Source organism: Zerene cesonia, chromosome 11, assembly GCF_012273895.1.
Source record: "Zerene cesonia ecotype Mississippi chromosome 11, Zerene_cesonia_1.1, whole genome shotgun sequence".
Classification (NCBI taxonomy): domain Eukaryota; kingdom Metazoa; phylum Arthropoda; class Insecta; order Lepidoptera; family Pieridae; genus Zerene; species Zerene cesonia.
In genome coordinates, this window is record NC_052112.1 from 6,923,065 (window position 1) to 6,937,957 (window position 14,893).

Below are 14,893 nucleotides of genomic sequence, written 5' to 3' on the forward strand. Positions count from 1 at the left end.
TGAAATTTGGTACGTAGACAACTGGATAACTGGAATAACATATAGGCAACTTTTTATCCCGATATTCCTACGGGATACTATATTAATGCTCTGTAATCAATTTTATCTAAATCGGTTTAGAGATTTTGGCGTGAAGAAAAGAGAGACTAGCATTTATTACAATTTCAATTATGAAATTGTAATAAAAGTAAACTTTAATGTAATCATTAAAGTAGGGATTGTTGTATTAGAATTAAAGCTGCATGCGTTTCACCTTCAATTCAACAGTTGAAAAAAGCGGCAGCAAAGAATAATACACGAGTAAACTAATTTAGTCTGAAAATAGTTCAATTATTTTTACGCCATGAAATCAAAAAAAAAAAACCCATTTACGTTAGTCCCGACAAAACTTCGAATATAAGCTCGTTGTAGATTTATAATCAATTATTAAGGTATATTTACAATTGCATTTAAATATTAAAATTTTTAGAAGGGATGTTGAAAAAAAAGAGGCTTGACATCAACTTTTTAACTACTTTACTTTAGGTGAAAACCTCTTAAAATTCCATAAAAATTTTGTTCGTGGTACATTAAAATTGTTTTTAAAAATTTACAACAAAAGTACAGAAAGTATTCCTTTTTAATTCCACCCCTTTTGTAGGGGTAGAAGTTTTATTTTTGTGTGACTAGTGACAGTACCCGGATAAATAGATTTAGACTTAATTTTTAAAAACGATAAAACGTACGTACGTGGTATTATCTCATCTAAAAACAAGAAGTCGTTTATCATCAAACGATCTGAAATATATATGTCAGTAGTTTTGAGATATGTGGACAATGAAGTATGGTTATTATCTATACATTTATTTTTAATATAATAAAATAGATATCATAAAACAGTAAAAAAAACTGTGTCCGTACATCAAAATTATTAATAACATAAATAAAAATTTTGTCTTAGTAAAAGTTGTTCGGTGATGGGCATTTTCTGTTGACTTATGATAGTCGATGTCTCTTTGTTATTTGAGTGTTTTTAAAAAATAAAAAAAATGTTTAAGATAGGATATTTAAGAGTTATCTCAAGGGGAGTCACCCTCAAATAAAAATCTAATTAAAATTAAAACACAATGACGTTTGTTCTAATTTTAATTATATTTGTTCCATCGCTTTTGCAATTTTATTAACTTTTTATTATAATAATATATTTTTAAGACACATTATTTTATGTAGGTACACTTTGGTGTAGTATAAATACATTATTTTATGTAAGTAAAATTTTTGTATTCACTGTATATATTAACTGTGGTGAAAATGTAAAAGAGGATAGTGGCAACACAGAAACTGAACTTCTTTTTGGTTTACGCTTCGTGTCGATCGGGTAGGTTTTTCAGGTTAAAATATAAATCACAGAATATATTTTACTTAACTCTATTATTGAAGTGTTTTTCAGTAACTTTCTTTTCTTTTACAGTGTGATCTTAACGAACCATCAAAATGGTCGCGGCTAAGAAACAAGTGAGTATGAGCACGTGTTTCGACAATTACTATCCGGACCCTTGGCGTGGTTATTTATACAATTCTGTTGATAATCTCACGAAAAGCTGGTCCTAGAGTAATGGCTACTCGATAGGCTCGCTTATTTTATAAAATATGAGAGGTTGAGATTGTAGCCGACAATTTCACTACTTATAGGTTACTTTACTCCATGTTTCTCCTTATTTGGCAATTTGTACATAAGTGTTATTCTAATTTCAGAAAAAGACCATTGAGTCTATCAACTCAAGGCTGGCGCTAGTAATGAAATCTGGCAAATACTGCTTGGGTTACAAACAAACATTAAAAACACTGCGTCAGGGCAAGGCAAAACTAGTCATCATTGCCAAGAATGCTCCTCCTCTAAGGTGAGACTACTGAGAAGTAGAGTTCCCCAATCTGCTTATTTAAGGAAAGCATATGGAGTCTCAGGACTAAGAAGTATGGTTTCCCTATTGTTGTCAATTGATTCATTTAATTCAATGGCAGTAGTATTATTAAATCAATTAATCTGGGAACCCTATGGAGTAGTCTTAGGAGTAATCCATGTGCTTTTCTAGAGGTAAGACTTTAAAATTAGTTTAATTGTGCTATATATTGAACACAAACTGTATATTTTTATAAATTGTATAACATACATTTTTTTATTATAATTTTAAATCTATATACTACATAATATGTTTCACAAACTATTCTATGTGATTTATTCTATATATATTGTGACGAAGATAATGGTGCTTTCCAAATTATGTAAAAAATTTTAACAAGGAAAATAAGCATCTACCAATTGTTAATTTCATACCCACATAAGGAAGAATAATTGTTATGGTCCATAGTCTCTCTGATCAATTCAATGTAAAGCATTTTTTTTATTTTTATTATTTAGTATATATGTAGTATTATTCAATCTTTACAAACACACACACAATTACAAAGTAGGAAAAATATTAGCTGAATTTATTTTATAGGAAATCGGAAATCGAGTACTACGCTCTGTTGGCCAAGACCGGAGTCCATCACTATAGTGGAAACAACATTGAACTGGGTACAGCTTGCGGAAAGTACTACCGAGTATGCACGCTCGCCATCACCGACCCTGGTGACTCTGACATTATTACCACATTGCCTGAGGCAACTGTATAATAAATAAATTTAAATTAAGGACCTACATGTTTTTATTTTTGCCTCCTCTCACGTCATATCTTTTTAATCATTCAGTGTTTATGGCTGAAAATTGTAACTAACTAAAACTAAATATTAAATGTCAGTTCTACATATACAACATTGACGTTAGTCGTAACTTTGTGTCAAGTTGAAGGTTGTAAAGGTATTTGTCCTTTTTTTCATAAAAATTACACTCGATTAATAGCTATGTAAATAAATTCCATGCTAAACGACCAGTTTTAAAGATTCTGCAATTCAGAAAACATTCCAGCAGCATTTTCATAACTTCGCGAGTCTTAAGAAACAAATTCGTTTTCTGCATCACCTCGCGTCACACTAAGAGCTGCCATAGAATATTTTTTTTTACACGCTTTTTATTAGCTTCACCTGTATGTTTGTTTGTAACCGACTTCTTTGGGCGCGATTTTGACCCACTTTAAACGGCCAGATTTCGTTCAAACTTTGTAGATTTATTGAGGACCGATGACAATACACTAATTTGATAAAATTATTCCAATTTGCAAAATATGATTTTTGTTAAAGCGTGTTTTATAGTTTTTTTAAACTATTATTTATTTCTAATACGCTACATAAGTTTAAGAAAGAATTGCTTTCGATTGAACCTTTACCTAATCCCTCAAAGATCACATGATTATATATATGTGTTCGCATTAATTTTATTTTATTATTACTATTTTTTTTTACTGTTGCTATTGTTTTTTTCGACAACCTTAAACCCAGCCAATGGTATATTGTCCCAGCTATACATGAACCACGAGGGAAGCCGGGGAATCTACCTGAGATAGTAGATCCACTTACTTTATGTATCGAATTCCATTAGGACTTTCTACAAATACCTTCTAAATACTAATAGCTAACAATTATTGTGAACAAAAGTGAACAATTATTTTTGCGAATAAGGTTTCTTGGTTCCAGCGCTTAAAGCAAAGATAGCTGACAACTTGTTTTTAATTGTCTCAAAGTTTCAGTCACTATTGTAATTTCTGAATTACATTACCATTGAGCTTGAAGTATTTGATGCTCTACGGCAAATTTTTAGCAGTACTTGTAAGGAGGCGTCCATAATTTACGTGAGGCATTTTTCAGGATTTTTTGACAACAACCTTTCCGAATTTTACATTGTTCATTATATAGGCTTGGCTCAAACGGGCCACCGATGCCAGCCTGGCAGCTGTCGCGCGCTTCCCCAAATTTTGTAAGTGTATTATAATATATCCAAATATGGATTTCCGATATTAATGTATCAAAATCCATCGAGACGTCGTGCTCCACGATGGTACGCGGTGGCGAGTCACGGACACAACTGTAGCCACTTGCCGCCACCGGTTACACGTGTGCGGGTGCGTCTACACAAAATATATTAAAAATGTGAAGTCGCCGTCTCTGGCCACCGGTGATCGTGGTCGGTGGCCCGTTCGCACCAAGCCATATTTTTAGCGATTTGAAATGAAACACAGGAACTTCCATTTATAATGTAAACGCACAGAATTCACTCATACTATGATTGAAAACAAAATTGGTTAAAATTACTGGTAAATAAATCCAAAAATCTTAATAGGTAAGTATAGGCAAAGATAATATAATACATACTATCATATTGAGGAAGCTTTTTTACGTTCGCAAATGTATTAACAAACATTTAAAAAGAAAAACAAAACTTATTTACTTAATGTTCTTTTATTTTGTTATCACTAATACAATAACAATAATTTTGAATTCCACAATTCACATATATGCTACTCTCGATAAAGCTTACGCGCCGCATCGTTGCGAAACCTGTGGAAAAAAAAACATTTTAGTATATTTCATTCAACGTTAAAGATACCGCAAATTAGCATCAGTACGGTTATCAGAATAGGAAAGAATTAAAGAGAGGAATAAGGCGGCTTGCGAGCTGGTCCGACTCGTGCCAAAGCGAGCTCGATTCCTACGTCTGAATAATTAGATTTGTGATAACTAATAATATGATAAGCCATATGCGATACAGAAATCTTTACCTCACAATAATTTACAACATCCTTTTCTCGCCCTCCGCCCTTTAATTTTAATAATAAATTGCCTAGACGCTAGCCTATGGCCCTATACCTACAAATATCTCTGTCGCTAATTAAACGGATAACGGGGAACAGGGAGAGATGGTGGAACATTGTGAAGCGGGTTGCATCTGCCTTATGATGACCATGACCATGACCTCTCTGTTACGAGTTATACGACAAGGAATTAAACTAGATATGTAGATGGATAGACCAATTATTATGAGAAGTCATGGGAGTAAAAACTTTACATTCTTCAAAGAGCCTTATCCATGTCATTACTTTTTTTATTAATTTAGCCTGTATATACTGCTACACTGCTCGATAAAGAACACCCACAATTTTATAATACTTTTTATTGCTGTATTTATTTTTAATATTAAATAAACAAACGACTTATTTCATGGAGTTACAACCTGCGTACACTCGTTATAGTATCAGGCCAGCCGTTTTTGAAAATATAAAATGAAACAAATAAAGCCCTAAAAACTTCCTATAATTTTAATTTATAGAAAAATGTAAAATATTTATCTATAAGAAATAATTAAAGTTTCTTTTTGCGATCACAAACAGAAATGTTATTCATTAGAAAGTATAAATATTTTTAAACACTTACCGAAATACGATGCTCTCCCTGCTCTCGACTGTTTTGAGTAGTTGATGTTTTATTTCATTCAATTCTTGTTTTATTAAGACCATTTTTGTCATGATTTTCAACCAAATTCTGAAAATTTATGAATGTTATAAAATCCATTTGACCTTTATACTTAGAAGGTGGAACTACTTAATGTTAATAGCCTATCTATGTATCGTTCCCTATTTAAATTTCAAAATTTATATTGCGTTAGTCATGCGTGGCGGTACTCTTGATAGATTCCTTAAAGCTAGATTTCTGTTTTTAATAATAGACTCGTATATTAAACGTTCCTGTATTGCTTATTTTACGAATCTTGTCTAGAATAAACAGTGTTGCCTTATACTATTATGTTGAATTTTTTTTTCCTTTCTTTTGTATATTTCTTATAATGGTATTCGGTACAAAATGTATGCTGGCTATTTTTTAACAGGCTTGTGAATATAATTTTCGGTAGATTATGAAATAGATAACTGTGGGTTTAAAATAATTTTTCCTTATACTAACCGATATACGGAATTACTATTGACTACTTTGCAATGACAAAAAATATGTATGTATATATCGTTTTCTATATTGTACATATTATAGAAAATATATATGTATAATTTGTTAATAAAGACTATAATATATCTACCATAAAGTGGATTGTGTATTTTTACCTCAATATGTTTTCGATTATAACGGCTTCTACATTTGTAAAATGTTGTTCACGTCCATTTTATTTTCATTCATAATATCATAAAACCCATATGTAGTGTTAATTAAATGAATTAAAAGTCATTATAATATTTTCTAGTGCTATGATAAGTATGCTTTTAACTATTAGTTCCGACTTATTTTAAAAATTATGTAATAAAATTTGTTACCTGTATTCATTATAATCTTATTAAAACCTCTCCCATGGATAGCTCAAGCTAAGATTTGTAACATTTGTTTGATCTCTTGCTGCTCATTCATTGGTAGTTTATTGTTGTATTAATTAAATACTGTTTGAGACTGATATGGCAATTAATTTCTCTGATCTGAATTCTATCTTAATTATAAATAAGATCATGTAGTATTGTGAAGGTTGAACTATATCATTACTTACTTACTATTATTCACTTATAATCTATGTATCAATTTAAAATATATAATAAAATCTTATTATTCATCATAACACATACTTGATTTCAACTTAAAATGGAAAGTTAATTTTTCAAATAGATAAAAACATCAAATGGACTCCCACATATTACTATGAATTTTCATAATTTCTACATAACTTCATAATTTGGCCAGCATAAATAAATTGCACACAATTTCATTCATAGGTTTATTTTATAAAAAAATGTACCTTAACTTCTAAGACATGGTATGTTTGGTACCATTACAAATTAATATTAAATAATACATTGGGCATGTCATTGTATAATTTAAGAATACGACGTCAAGTTAAGTAGTAACAATTTATATGTAATGTAAACATTATTCAGAATCTACGTTACTTGTAGTCAAATTTCATTGCAATGTCATAATTCTTTGCACTTGGTTCAGTAAAATTATTAAACTAACAAAACTATGTTTTATCTGTTCTATATTCCTTAAACACTTGCATTAACGATCCAGCTAGATATATTTCGAGATGTTTTTAGGTTCTTTTACACTCAAACCAATCACCAACTGCCTGTAATACAAACAATTACACAGATACTAATATTAAATTATTAATGTATGGCTTTATAATTTTACAGTGATAATTCCTACTTTATTGACTACATTGTTATTCATATTCCAAATATAATCCGCTTTTAGCAGATTATTACATTATAAACGATACAAATAATAAAGCCTAGGTGTTTAATACTGTCCTTATTTTTGTTTCTTTAAAGCTTATTTTGTAGCTTATATTTGGTAAAGCTTTTACGAATAAAATTTCCTATATATGTATAATATACATAAGACATGCACTTAAAACTATTTTTCGCCCGACTGTTTATTGATATCAGTATGTGTGATCCAATTGTAAATATAAAATTAAATTGAAATAACTTTGGATCAGTCTTAATCATGCCTAACTTTCAAATTAAATATAATGTCTGTATTTTTATATATTCAAATATATTAAATCATTATGGTCTATTTCATTTGGTTCCACCTAATTAATTCTCTTGGCTCTCTTGACCTGCAGCTTGTATGTATAATATTATCATAGTAATATTCAACTTTCAGAAATATTTTTCTGTAGCAATTATCTTTGTTTTAATAGTATCTTTGAAAGAAAGAAAATTCTTTATTGCATTCAAAAAAATATAAAGGCGTACAAAAATCTTAAATTAAATAGCAAACGGTGGCCTTATCGCTAGATAGCGATCTCTACCAGGCAACCCTAACAATACAGGAAAATAAAAATGGGTAAGCAAAAATATATTTTTTTTACCATAAAGTTTAATCTAACTAACATATTTCACACTACAACACTTTCCAAATAAACCAAATATGTTACCGATAGATCTTTAACCAGTGCCAAACTTTCTACAATTCTGGGTTTAAATCAGTGTTCATTATTCAGTCATAACCGTTCTCTGTTTTGTTTCATATGTCATATGCTAATTCTGCCGTATTGTATAATAAAAGCAGTTTCTTAAAATAAAAAACCAAACGCCATCTCCAAAATCCTTATGGCAAACTGTGGCATATTTAATACCCAGTATTATGTTTATTTAGTACTTACCATAGCTAGCGTTGTACTGTGTCTGCGGCTGCTGGTAGGTGTTGTAGGAGGGCTGCGCGTATGAGTCGTATGCGGGCGCGGCGCCTCCGTACGCCGGCTCGCTCGGCCCGTAGCCCGCGTCGCCGGCGCCTCCCGCACTGCTGTATTAACAAATTCGTTGGAATTAAGTATATGCTAAACGTCTATGCTAGTGAATCAATGTACAGATAGAGTGCAACATCATTAAATTTATTATACTAACACCAGACGATAATTTGAGTGATTATTTTGTGTAACATACTGCTTATTAGAAAACACAATGATTCATGAGTTTGAGCAATTACATAATTATATAACTGGAATAACACTTACCCATAGCCATCATTTTCATAGCCCCCTTGTCCCGTAGAATAGCCATAATTTGACCCATAACCACCAGAATTATAACCAGTGCTTGCAGGGGCAGGGGCTGGTGATGAATAGCTACCACCTTGATAGGAACTAAAGAAACAAACAACTCATTACAAACATTTCTAATTGAAACTAAAATTTTACTTGTGTATGTCTACATTCAGTTGTGTTTCTATCTGCATCTAAGTATCAGACGGCAATTCCTATCAAAACAGTTTCATCATATAAATAAAAATATAACACACCTTTTTTTAAATTTATCTATAGATAAATAATTTGACTAGTCCGAAGCTACATAGACTTGTACTAACTATTTAGTGACTACAGTAATATTAATACTATATAATCATATTATGATTAAAAGCACATTACCTAGACGTATTGTATGAGGTCGCTGCATAGGGATCTGCCGCTGGTTGCTCATATGGTTGGTAGCCTGTGTGTCTGTAACAAATTACTTTTTTAAGCATATACACTCGACTCTGTAATATTTTTTATTTATTTAAATTCATTATTCAGTAAAAACATAGCGTCATGTATGTATCAGACGGCACATTCCTATCAAGATAAAGGGTTCATCATGTTATAAAATTATCTACATCACTTACACTGTAAACGGTTTTTGTTTTTTTACATTTTAAGACAATTACATCTAAAGATAATATCAAACAATTTAATAAAACTAAAGCACATATGAAAAGGTATTACAATAGAAGATAAATACAATAACATTCAAAAACTTACGCTGGTGGTCCATATCCATTTGGTTGTGGTACAGGATTGTGTACTGGTGCTTGTTGGTATCCACCAGATGCCGGCGGTCTTCCCCCACCTCCACCGCCGCGTGGACCCTCAAACCTTGTTTTAATTGAATGCATTAATGAGAATGTTATCACAATATGTTGTATTGATTGTGCATAATATAATTTTTTTTTTTGTGGGGATTGTCGATGTTAGCCTGAATGGCTACTGCATCTTAGCACGGGGGCGTAGGTGAACTGAGGGTCACCCTGGTAGCGACACGCTCAAGAGCGTCCCCCCTCGTCGGTGACCGCGAGCTTCGGCTTGTCGTAGGAATGAAGGGAGCCAGAGGGCCCGTACTCGGTCGGGCGCTTATACTTTAGTGAATGAATACATATTGATAATATTAAATGTATTTTTTTTTAACATCAATAGTAGTAAAAACTATCCTATCCTATTAATATTATAAATGCGAAAGTTTGTAAGGATGTGTGTGTTTGTTGCTCTATCACACAAAAACTACTGAACCGATTGCAATGAAATTTGGTACATACACAGCTGGACAACTGGAATAATATATAGGCTTTTTATCCCGATATTCCTACAGAATACAGACTTAAGCGCGTGAAACCGCAGGGCGCAGCTAGTAGACAATAAGTGAAATCCTAATAGAGTAATAATTAAATTTTAATTTCTATTACGGTATAAAGCTGATGACATATTTTATCATGGTTACCTTCCACGCTTTGGTGGTACCCCAGGGCCACCATGAGGAGGTCCACCACCTCTCTTGTATGCAATTTGAGGAGGTGAAAGTCCTTGAGGTGCAGGCCTAGGTAAGGGCCCACTGGGATCATGTGGGGCTCCATGAGGGCCTGTTGGTGGCCCTCCTGGTGGGCCATGTCCCCCGCGTCCTCCTCTGCCTAATTAATGTATAATAATTTATTGCTATGTTACAATTTTTAAGTAAATAATATGTACACATATTATATAATTTAAGAATGAGGAAAAATAAATTTAACTACTTTAGTCAATGATCAAAAGGAAACCTTGTAAAATAATAGATTACCTCTCATGTAAGGGCCTCCACGCCCAACACCCCTGTCTCCACGAGGACCAAAGTCCCCTCTTCCTCTACCGCCACGTCCTCTCATCCCTCCAGGGCCTCCTCTGTTATTGACGAACCCACCTGCTAGTGAGACATAAGGGAACAGTTGGAGAAATAATTTCTAATAGCATAATATATTTATTTCACTGAGTCAGCAACAAATGCAAAATTACTAACGGGTACAATATCATAATAATTATGTTTTTGAAATCTTGAAACAATTCAGAAGCATAATTTTGAATGAATAATTCAAAATTATATCAAATCAAAGATTACACAAAATACGCAATTTTATATTGATATACTATCATTAAACTTACTTTGTGGAGGTCCCCTACTTTCAATGGTCGGTACTGGATGTGGGCCAGGACCTTGTGGACCGGGCGGAAATCGACCACCTCTCTCACCACCACCTCCACGCATCGGTCCACCGCGAAACGGTCGAGGACCACCCCGTAGTGGTGGACCACCACCACGCGGCGGTCCACCTCTGCCCCTCATTCCAGGTCCGCCTCTGAATAAAGTATTTTGAGGTTATTTTAAATTTGTCATCGTGCGTAGATGTGTGAGCTAGGATTGCCAATTTCAAATTAATTAAAAGTGAAATTTAATAAGAAATAATTTGCTATAACATACCGTCCTCTCATATCAAAGTTTCCTCGCCCGCGAGGGCCTCCGGGTGGCCCACCGCGTCCACCGCGAAATCCACGATTTGGACAGTCCATAGTATATATTTAGATTGATACTTTCTTATTTTAGTATTTATAAATAAAATTTAAATAAAACAGGTCATAACTCAACTTGTAATAAATATTAATCCTCTTAAATACTACCTAAATACATTCGCTCCTAACCTTGCACAAAATGGCGACCGACAGTACACGGACGCGCGAATAAAACAGCGTCAGTCGCCGGTGGCTTCGGCCCAGTGTTACCAACTCTCAAAAATATTTACCCCTAACTCTAAGTCAAAACCCCCTAAAAAATAATATTCAATCAAAATAATATAATAAGTAATATTCTTTTACCTTTTACCTTTTAATTTCATTTACCCACAGAGTAGGTAAATACTAAATATTGCAGAGTAGGAAAATATAATTACACTAGATGTCACCCAGTCCTAAGTCATTCGCTAGGTGAAAAAAAAAATGTAATTGATTATTGCATTGGATAGTTCTATTATATTCAGAATATTATATATTCAGAAAAACCCTAAAATTACCCCTAAACGTATAAAACCCCTTAAAAAAATCCTATTCCACTAATTTACCCCCTAAATTTGGGGGGGAAAATCCCTAAGTTGGGAACACTGTGGCTTCCACAGAGTAAGTAACACCCATAGATTATACACTTATATACGGTGTATGGACTTGTCTCGTTGCGTACTCCACAAGCCAGTGCAGTGTTCCCAACTTAGGGGTTTTCCCCCCAAATTTAGGGGGTAAATTAGTGGAATGGGATTTTTTAGGGGTTTTATATGTTTAGGGGTATTTTTAGGGGTTTTCTGAATATATAATATTATTCTGAATATAATAGAACTATCCAATGCAATAATCAATTAAATTTATTTTTTCACCTAGCGAATGACTTAGGATTGGGTGACATCTAGTGTAATTATATTTTTCTACAATGTTAACATGTATGATTTTAAAAATTCTGACTCTTCAGAGGAAACTGACATAATTTTTAATGTATTAGTTAATTTATAAATAAAAAGCATTAACAAATATTACTGAATATTACTTATTATATTATTTTGATTGAATATTATTTTTTAGGGGGATTTTCAAATAATTGACGCAGTTTTAGGGGGTTTTGACTTAGAGTTAGGGGTAAATATTTCTGAGAGTTGGTAACACTGAGCCAGTGTCAATCAGTATTCAGTGTCATTGGCGCAGGCAATAGGCGAGTAGGCGACACACCGCATATGACATAAGTCAAACTGCTATTTTACTTTAACTTTTACTGTTTTTATTTATTTATATTGAATTCAAAAATTCATAATCAAGAAATACACAGAATAATAAGTATTTTAAAACGTATACCTACACATGTTTAATAATAATAAAGAACGGCTTTTCTAACATGGATGACCAGGCTAAATCTCTGAAGTATTTAGTGTCGGTAGAAAAGTTGGCGGATGAAATTTTGAGTGACAAGCGTGAAATAGTACTATTAGATAAGAGAAGGAACCAAAACCGTGAAGCATTGAGAGATCTCGCTAAGACAAATCAAAAGCAGTGCTGGGTTACTGTTGGCTCAGTACTCGTTAAACATGACATTGAAGCTACCAAAGCATTGTTAGAAGCTGATCAGAAGCAACTTAATATAGACATTAACAAGCTGCGTAGTAATCTTAAAGTAAAAGTTAATGATTTAAGAGATTTGGAAATGCAGCCACCTGTACCAGGATTAATGTTAGTACCAATGTCAGATAAAGAAACAAAAGCATTCTCTAGAGCAGGTTTAATAAACTACTAATGAGGATTCAATCATTATGAAATTATAGCTGAATCAGTGAACCTTTTAATAGCATGATTAGTAATCTGTAAAGCAAATAATGATGGGGTAGTGGGGTATTGAAGGGTATTCATAACAAACAAAATAATTATAGAAGTGTATTAAAGTTTGAAATACAAATATATTTTTTATGAACCATATAAATTACTTACACTCATTTCTTTGTTTTAAATATCTTTGGTTTTATTACAAAACAATTGAATCAAACAAGTTGCTCAGACACATTAGCACCCATATTTCTTTTATTACGTTGAATTCTATTGTGGTAGTCAAGCACGCTTTGTCACGAATTGGGCCAGCTCGCACCAGGGAAGTACCACACCCCCACAGAAGACCGGCGTGAAATAGCATACTGCTGTGTTTCACTCAGTGAGCAGGGGAGCTGGAGGCCCATATCCCTTTCCTTACCCTTCCCATTCCCTTCCTAATCGTCGAGGCGTAAGGTCTGCAAACGATCTTACGCCTCCCAAATGTTCATGGGCGGTGGTAGTGCTTACCACCAGGTGACCCACCAGCTCCATTGCCGGTGGTGAAAAAAAAAAATAGATTTATCATGCACACAGGAAGTCTTGTTACTTGTGCTGAATTTGGTAAACAAGTGATATACAAAACATCTTTTATAAGTTGATTTAGGTGTTTAGTATATGGACTTGTACACTTATCTTTTAAAAAGTGTACTATCTCCAAGTGAACAGATGCACCTGTACCTGTTCTCACTGTGAGTCTGCATCCTGGAACATCTAATATAACTTGTTTTTCTTATGATGTCTAATAGAACTCTACTTTAATAGGTTCATATCATATGTAATTTTTAACACGCTTTTATTAGCTTGGCCTGTATCTATGTATGTATGAATCTTTGAACATCGTTTTCATCAATTTCCAGAAGTCTGATTAATTTGAAACTTTGCATACATATCAATGACCGATGACAATGCAATAATTTAATAACAGTTTCCCATTATCCATAATGGATTTACCAGGATTAATAAAGTATTTTGTAGATTCTTTGTAAAAGAGGGAGAAAGATAAAGCTAGGGGGGAGAAAGATAAAGCTAGGACGCGATCTGCGCATGCCTGCCGTTTAGGACTTGCTCTTTTCTTTCGGGCACTCGACACAGCACACTGGAGCCAGAAACGTTTTCAGGGTATTCTCACGTTGTTCATACTTTGTACATGCGTAGGTACAAATAAGTCTAATACACGCAAATTACTGTATATAATATATAACATGATCACCGAGATTCATAAAAGACTTCTATTACAACAAAATATATAATCAGAACATAATTTAGCTAAGATTTTCGATTAATTGGGGCGTAAAACTAACCACAATGATGAAGAAAATGGGTTCCGTTGGTCCGTAAGGGCGATTACACTGAATGGTTCTGTTGAATAAGTAAGTAATTAATAAATTCCCCAATATGAGTTTGTCACAGACTAAAAAATATTTTTTTTTTATATTTTTAGTTCAATTTGCAATAAAAGCGTATTTTTTTTTAAACTATAATTATTTTAATACATTATGTGTAGAACTTCTTGACTTAGACTTTTATAATTTTTGACACACACCATAATTTGAAGGAGGATCTTGGGTCATTGAAATTCGTATTTTTTTAAAGGGATAAGATATAAGATATTTATGAAATCTTCTGGTTGCAGTAATCCTTAATATGTTTGGATGATTTCACTTTAAAGAATACGCCATCTTAAGATCAGGAACAAAACTGATATAATATTTCACAAATACCTACATTACTATTGACATAATAATATCCAACATATCTTCCTCTTATGTTATCTCTCTCCAACATGTCGGCGATATAAATCACCACTTCCCGTTTTCACCCTACAGAAGGCTTTTCCATTGTCAGATACCATTAACTATAGCATACATTATATATAACTTAGCATTGTTATAACTGTTCCACTGCTCATCGAGGATATAATTTCGATTTCTAGCCATTCACTGTAACTATTTTTATCCAACACAGGAACTGGGTCAAATAATAGTCTCGTTCGACTTGTAACCTTTATTAGCTCACTTCACAATC

The 14,893-nt window shown here is 33.0% G+C and overlaps 3 protein-coding genes across 5 annotated transcripts; 2 read left to right on the forward strand and 1 right to left on the reverse strand.

Annotated features, from left to right (window-relative positions):
• The first annotated feature begins 1,264 nt into the window (after nt 1-1,264).
• On the forward strand, nt 1,265-2,678 carry LOC119830207 (60S ribosomal protein L30). 2 transcript variants are annotated; one of them, XM_038353121.1, is made up of 4 exons: nt 1,265-1,357; nt 1,451-1,494; nt 1,735-1,880; nt 2,481-2,678. In XM_038353121.1, exons 2-4 carry the CDS (start codon nt 1,474-1,476, stop codon nt 2,653-2,655), a joined length of 342 nt encoding a protein of 113 aa, XP_038209049.1. In that variant the 5' UTR covers nt 1,265-1,357; nt 1,451-1,473; the 3' UTR covers nt 2,656-2,678. The 2 variants fall into 2 exon arrangements, with proteins under 2 accessions (XP_038209049.1, XP_038209050.1); XM_038353122.1 differs by having other exon boundaries at nt 1,320-1,370.
• Nucleotides 2,679-4,355: 1,677 nt separating this feature from the next.
• LOC119829960 (spidroin-2-like) lies at nt 4,356-11,228 on the reverse strand. 2 transcript variants are annotated; one of them, XR_005287828.1, is made up of 10 exons: nt 10,956-11,228; nt 10,640-10,833; nt 10,281-10,403; nt 9,948-10,134; nt 9,215-9,328; nt 8,843-8,914; nt 8,432-8,560; nt 8,081-8,220; nt 5,347-5,454; nt 4,356-4,473 (listed from the first exon to the last, which is right to left on the reverse strand). XR_005287828.1 is itself a non-coding variant. In XM_038352706.1 (9 exons), the coding sequence occupies exons 1-9, from the start codon at nt 11,042-11,044 to the stop codon at nt 7,023-7,025; spliced, it is 1,059 nt and encodes a 352-aa protein (XP_038208634.1). In that variant the 5' UTR covers nt 11,045-11,227; the 3' UTR covers nt 6,669-7,022. The 2 variants fall into 2 exon arrangements, 1 of the variants encoding a protein (XP_038208634.1); XM_038352706.1 differs by lacking the exons at nt 4,356-4,473; nt 5,347-5,454 and adding an exon at nt 6,669-7,033 and having other exon boundaries at nt 10,956-11,227.
• A 982-nt stretch (nt 11,229-12,210) lies between these two features.
• Nucleotides 12,211-13,011, forward strand: LOC119830088 (p53 and DNA damage-regulated protein 1). Its single transcript, XM_038352944.1, has one exon. The coding sequence runs from the start codon at nt 12,405-12,407 to the stop codon at nt 12,798-12,800; it is 396 nt and encodes a 131-aa protein (XP_038208872.1). The 5' UTR covers nt 12,211-12,404; the 3' UTR covers nt 12,801-13,011.
• Nucleotides 13,012-14,893: the final 1,882 nt, after the last annotated feature.